The 7537-nt window shown below is 35.8% G+C and overlaps 1 protein-coding gene across 2 annotated transcripts in view; it reads left to right on the forward strand.

The window, feature by feature from the left end:
• The window catches only part of LOC117118239, a 7414-nt gene extending 6833 nt beyond the window's left edge, over positions 1–581 (forward strand). For both annotated transcript variants that reach the window (XM_033262759.1, XM_033262760.1), the window contains exon 6: positions 81–581. In XM_033262759.1, coding sequence (XP_033118650.1) covers positions 81–320 — 240 coding nt within the window. In that variant the 3' untranslated portion in view covers positions 321–581. The remainder of the gene's footprint in view (positions 1–80) is intronic.
• The last annotated feature ends 6956 nt before the right edge of the window (positions 582–7537 follow it).

Here is a 7537-nt window from a genome sequence, read left to right on the forward strand (position 1 = left end):
CATATGCTATCAAAGTTGATATGACTAAAATATCCAAGACTTATTTATTTATCTTAGTTTTACCTTTGTATTTTTAATAGTTATACCATTTTTACGGACTTCAAGATGGCGACTCATGGGTAATTTCTACACATGATCTCTTGCGGAATGTTTGGCATAGGCACAGGCGGCCGTGGCTATTACTGCAGAACCTTGGATTTAAAGAAATTCACAGTAATCATAAAGCATACGTAACTGTTCGTGATGACAGCTTCAAGCTTTTAAACAACGTCAGGACAACATTAGAAGTATTATGGATTTTATTTCTCGAAAGAGAATAGTTTTGTTCTTTTAAACTTGACTGAAAGACTACCGGTACTGTGTGAAATATATATAAGAAATGCTGAGACAGTTTAAATTCAACCGAATTAGCTCAACATCAGATACATTTTTGACCAAATGGATAAGCACGCAGTCTGAAAAAAAACCACACTAGCCTCCGAAAATGCATTGCATTGCACCGACAATATTGCATGTAGGCTACTCCATCACCTCAAAATAAGTGTGAAGAATGAGCTACGGATTTGAATTCCAAGGAAGCCTCAACGTAGATGTGTATAAGAGACAGGCTTAGAACTATACCGAATGCTCTGGAGGACGACGATACGCACATGTTACTCATGTTTTCTCGACGACGAACGACGGATATCCACGACTCGCACTGCACGCCGCCATTCCCACAGACGACGTTGCGCGGTCTCAACAGAATATCGGAAGGTAATTATCCAACACATTTGTTTTGTTGTATTCTATCCATCATACATAGTATATCTTAAGTTTTTAGTAATAAATACATTAAGATAGTATAATACATACTCCAAGTATCGAAATGCAAGCCATCGTGTCGGGATTCAATATTTCGAAATTAATTATGTCATCATCAGGAATTCCTGATGAAATATTGAATCCCGACACGATGGCGTGCATTTCGATACTTGGAGTATGTATTATACTATCTTATCTGAGATAGTGGACCTTTCTATTAATCTCTTGTTTGTTTATCTAATGAGAGGCTATTTTGTTGGTACAGCGTATAATTTTACATTCATTTTATATTCACATACATTTCTTACATTCTGTGGTTTACCAAATCAAAATCAAAATCATAATCCCACCTGGAGTTTGTTGAACTGGACTATCTGTAAATACTGTATATTCATAGTTTTATTATAACATGTTATTATCTGTCTATATATGTATATATATGTGTGTGTGTGTTTTTGTACGAATAAATGCACTTTACGCATTATTGTGGTTCGTGCAGTCGTAGTTATGTGTATATTGTACTTTAGTAATCTCTCGTAGAGGCAAATGAACAGACTATTCTGTCGTCTATTTTTAGTTCAGTTTCTTTTACACAAGCTCAGCGTATTTCTAATGTTCAGAATAAGTTTATTATGTTTCTTAGTCATACTTGTCCCAATTATAATGTCTCTCTTATGTCTCTTGAAAATCGTAGAATTATTTTTGACATGGTATTTTTATATAAGTCTTTAAATTCCATTTATGATTGTCCTCTTGTTTCTGTGTTCAGTTTAAACATCCCGACTCGTACCCGCAGTAAGTGTTTACTTCATGTTCCTTACGGTCGTGTTGATTGCACAAAACGGGGTATTTTTCAACGTTTACCGAACGAATTTAATAGACTACTTGATACTTGTTTTAATATTGATATTTTTTATGATAGTCTTAATATTTTTAAAAGCAAAATAATTAAATTTGTGTAAGTGTATTTTAGTTTATTTCAGTTTTGAAGTTTATAATATATATTTATATATGTTTTAGTTGAACCTGTTAGTGGCGGTTTTCATCGCTGTTGGTTTTATACTGAATAAAATAAAATAAAATAAAAATAAATGCTATGAGGCCTACATAGCAGTTGTTTATAGTTACGGTGAGGTACAATAAGCCGGTATAGGCCTGTGCCAAATGCTGCAACCAAAATTGTTAATAAATAAAGTAATGGTATACGAAATGCACAATAGGTACGCAGCTAGATCATTTGTGCATTCACGCCTCTCCGAAATCATCAATTGAGCTAAGATACTTCATTGGGTTTCCGTTTTCTCACTTGAACCATGGAACATAGTGACTAGCTTGAATAAGGTTGATAGTAGATTGATTCACTTGGGAGACCGGAGCGCATTGAAACAAATTTTGTTTTTTTGGTCATAGGACAGTCAATAAAGGTCATGAAACTTCAAAAATGGTGTCAAAAGCAAATAATGGGTGACATTCAATATTACAAAAAACAAAATTAACATAGGTAGCTTTACTAATTGCCCTTCAGGAGGCTAGTTAACTTAACGTATGTGTTTCAATGTACCCACGGGGCACATTGAAACAGCAATAATTACAAGCTTAAACAAACATGAAAACAATTATAATATGTTAAAAAGTCATTAGTTTGATTGAAACAATGAATTTAGTCATATACTATGACATACTATATTAATATTTTTAGAAAAACAGACTTATGAATATGAATAATAATTGGTTAGATAGGCCTATACGCTAATGTAGTGTTTCCACTCTAATGAATGGAATAGTATCAGTTTTATACTTTATTCACATCTGTTCACCAAGGGACTCTATTACATGAGTAACACCATCAAGATCAGCTGCTACAAACAGAACACACTTCTTCTCTAAATAAAAGTACTATACTGGGGCTGCCCGCTTCAATAACTGGGGGTCCTTCAACCTCTCATTTTTCTGTGGTTTCGCATGGTAATGAATATATATTTAAAAAAAACACAATGTCAAGGCTTATAAATTATAATATACACTTGAAATATAATATATATTAAATCATTTTGGCAAAATAGTGACTATAGGTAAACACTAACTTAGTGACTATATTTTTGAGGCCTTGAACTTCAGCAGTGGTATTTATTTATATTTTTTATCTGATTTATTACCATATTTAAATTAACATACAGAAAGAACAATGATAATATTTAATTATATTCTGAATATTATGTGTGTATAATATGATTATCGTATTACCACTTAATTCTATAGGGCAACAATTTATTAAACATTTGAATTAAATTACATTACACCATGATATGGGGTGCATTGAAACACGGTGTTTCAACGTGCCCCGAAGGCACTATCGGTCTCACAAAATGCATAAACCAGCAATATAACACGCCTCAATCATATAAGTCTGCGAAGACGGCAAAGTGGGCTGGGACAGGAACGGCCACGTACTACTCAGAGGTGGGTCATAAAGAGCGGAACACCATGGAAACTCCCACAATTAGGGATTTGAAAGGCTTATTTATTCAATTTTAGAGATTGTTTTGTCCCCGACAAATTGTATTTCCAGACATGGGAGACAGAACCCTTGACACCACCACCACTATTGACGCGAAAATCCGCCTTTCCATCGGGGACATCGCCCCTTCTCCCGTCAGGGACATCGCCACCCAGTCGGGGACATCGGCCAAACGTCGGTGGCATCGCACCCACCCCCTTCTTCCTCTATTTTGGAAAACCAAACTCCTGTCGAGCAAATACCAGCACCCTGACTGTGGATCCGATGTCCCCGAAAGGTGCCGATGTCCCTTACTGGGGGAAGGAGCTATCTCCGATGGAAAGGCCGATTTTTCCGACGGCAAAGTGGATGGGGACAGGAAAGGCCAAGCACCACTCAGAGGGGGTCTAAAGAGCGAATCACCTGGAAACTCCAACGATTAGGGATTTGAAAGGCTTATTAATCAATTATAGAGGTTTTTCTTCCCAGACAAATTGTGCTCCCAGACATGGGAGGAGAACCCTTGGCACCCCACCATTGACGCAAATCCCCTTTAAACCTTTAAAGTAAATTATGTGATTAACCAAACTAGCTTGCAATAAATGCTATTAAAATTATAAACTTTGCCCTTTACATGTAATGCTATAATTCTTCAACTACTGAGAGCTTTCCTCCTCCCCTCTCACACAGGGACGTAGCCAGGATTTTGAAAGGGGGGAGCCGTTATGCGTATTACGTAGGACCCCGGCGGGGTCAAGGGGCGAATCCCCCTGTGAAGTAGCGCACTCTGAACGTTCTTAGGACTGTTTGAGAGGATAAAGTGAAAATTGCAATAGACGCAATATAAATAAGCGCAAAAATAATTATATAATAAATCGACAGTGGCAGATCCAGGAATTCGAAAGAGAGGTGAACCAGGGAGGGACATTCAGAGACCGAGGAACCTCCAACCTCAGCCCCACCATGGTTGGGGCTGAGGTAAGAAAATTTATGATTAGGGCATCTCTAGACGGCCGGAAATTACACTCTCGCACTTCAATTTGAATATATTTTTCTTTTTTTTCCCTTAAAAAATGAAAGGGGGTGGGGCCTTGAATCCACCTCTGCTCAAAACATTCTTTATCCAGAACAGTCATAATCACGAAAATGGACATGAAAAACCAGATCACATCCTAAAAACAAACAGCAGTCACTAAAACAAACATCAGGAGCCGACTCGATGGCGTTTAATGTCATACCCAGGGAAGGGCACAGATCTGTTTTGAAAGGTGGAGGGGAAGAGCATTTTGTGAGTCGACACACCTCAGCCCCACCATGGTTGGAGCTGAGGTTGAGGAAATAGTACCTCTAGATGGCCAGAAATGACACTTTCAGTAAAATTAATCATCGTCGATCACATCACCATTAGTCAAAATGAAGCGCCAAAAAAATTCTCATGATCTTTTATCGGGGATTTTTGACAACCATAGAGATCTTATTAATGTGTGTGTGATATGCCACAAAAAAACAAAAAACATTGTCTTTGAGTATGTACTTTACATAGGCCTACTTCAAAAACGTTATTTCACAACCACCTCAGCCCCACCATGGCTGAGACTGAGGTGAGAAAATTTGAGGAAATAGTACCTCTCGAGATGGCCGGAAATGACACTTTTATATAGTAAAATTCATCATCATCACATCACCATTATTTATAGTCAAAATTAAACGCCAACAAATTTCTCATAATCTTTTATCAGGGATCTACTTAATATCCAGGACAACTTAGGCCTAACTATAGCTTACTAAGCTTTAACTATACTATATTATGATCAACAAATCACAGATTTTTTCACATTTAGTAGGATTTTCTTCACTTTTTATTGCTATTAATATTATTATCAATTATTACTATCGTCATCATCATCATTGTTATTATTATTATTATTATTATTATTATTATTATTATTATTATTATTATTATTATTATTATGTCTCTTATACACATCTTCATTGTTATTATTATTATTACTATTAGTAGTAGTATTATTAAACAAAAATTTAAAGAAACTTGGAAAAGGATAAAAACGAATTTGAACCACAGTATCGCATTTCTATCTTGAAAGACCTGGCCTGAGAATTATGGATTTAAGATTTTTTTAATCACGCTTAGGCCTCTGTGTTCTATTAAACCTATGTATAACGTGTACTGATGCATATTTATATGTTTTGGAAGTATACATTTTGAGTGATCACAGGAAAGAATATGTATTGGCTCAAGAATAAGCTTTAAAATTTTAACACTGTGTACAAAGGCGGGTGGGGGGGGGGAGCCTCTCCCGGAATCCCACCATGGCATAGGCATACAGGTTCCTCCTGGGTCACCTACAGATACCTGATATAGATTCCTGGTTACGACAGCCTACACATTAGGCCTATTTTATTTATTTATTTATTTATTAAGGTATAACACACAAAACAAAACAAAACAGGCTCTCATCGGGAATATCTCCCCCTCCTGCCCCCACCAAGGACCTCGGATCCCCGTCGGCCAAATCCTGGTGCCACTCCTAGGCGTCTATCCTGATATAGCACTTTTTTATGTGTCTTAATTTTACTTTTTGACATTGTTTAATTTAAAGTAGGCATAAATCAAATCATGTTTTTGCAATAAAAATAGTTGGGTTGGTGGGAGTACCTGGAGCTTCAACACTCACTTGCTTGCCTCATAGATCATTCATCATGATGATTGTTAATTGCATTACAGTATAATAATGGTTACAAAACAATTTAATTAAACAATAGAGAAATGCCAAAATCCTCTGATTCCCTTCGGTGACTGAGTATATTTGTTCAAAAAAAAAAAAAAAAAAATAGCCACAGGTCTTAATGCCAACATTTCTTTCTTGTATTTAATTGCATACCGGTATACATGATAAGCCTACATAGAAAGATTGTACTTTATACGCAATAACAAATACAAAACACAAATATTGAAGTGTTGCATGACCATTGTGAAATGTACCGTACCACCTCTTTTCATCACAACCCCTTTTTTATCATTATTCTTAGTCGAAATTTTTATCATATTACTTAATGAAGATTAACAATCTTGCTTAACAACAATAGCAACATTGTAATACATTATAATATAATTATAAATATAATACTAAGACTAATGATAATAATATTAATTATTATACTATTTATAATAATATGGTAAAGCAATGATAACAGTATATACAAATATTACAATAATATAAAATAATATCAATAATAACAATTATTATTATATTAATAATAAAATGGGTGGTAATAGATGCAATTTTATGCAAGAAAATGGTACCGGTATCTGTTCTTAACAAATATTCGGCCTATACAATAATAATATACGTATAAATATATATATAGGCAGTAACAATATTAAAGGTTCATGTTAACAACGATGATGATGATGATGATGATGATGATGATGATGATGATGATGATGATGATGATTACGATGACTTGTCGACTTCTTTTTTGTGAAATGGATGTGTGAAATTGAGATTCTTTTTGATGTCCATGTTTTCGTGGCGCATAGCAATGTCATGTTATTCAAAACAGCGGCGTTGCAGTAGAGGTGCTACCTGTGCCAAATCTATTTTTGCAATATATATACAGGAGGCGGCTAACTGTAATACAATATATACACACTAGGAACGCACATCACGTTAGACACAGAACGCGCATCGCGTTTGACACAAAATGGCTTCTAAATTCTATATTTCGCAACTCTTTGTATCTATCATAGAGCTAAATAGGAACTCTATACGTCTCTATAGAGACGCCCTCTAGACGTCAAAGTTCAAATCAAAGATCTTATAAACATAAGTTAAAGTTTCCCACACGTTATAGACAAGCGGTACTGGAACTTGGTTTCTTGCTTCAAACTATGTATCCATTCTTAGAAGTCTTATGACGATGAGCCTATCCAAGTGAGCATAAAAGGGTCGGGGACCAGGACATGCCTTCGACTTTAAATTGACAAAGATTGAAGATTTAAATATGTTAAATACAGACACCAAGGGCGGATCCAGAGATGACTAAAAGGGGGGGCCGAAAGGGGAGCCGAAATTTGGGCCGATCGAGACAACAATGTCACAGGGGGTCCCCCACAGGGCATACCCCCGCGAAATTTTTGTGTTCTAGACCCCCGAAAATAACATTTGAGGCGTTGTGGGCTATCATTTTTTTCTTTTTCTTTTTTTTTCTTTT

This window comes from Anneissia japonica, unplaced genomic scaffold, assembly GCF_011630105.1.
Source record: "Anneissia japonica isolate Jap-2015-1 unplaced genomic scaffold, ASM1163010v1 scaffold288059_len961885_cov194, whole genome shotgun sequence".
In the NCBI taxonomy this organism is placed as follows: domain Eukaryota; kingdom Metazoa; phylum Echinodermata; class Crinoidea; order Comatulida; family Comatulidae; genus Anneissia; species Anneissia japonica.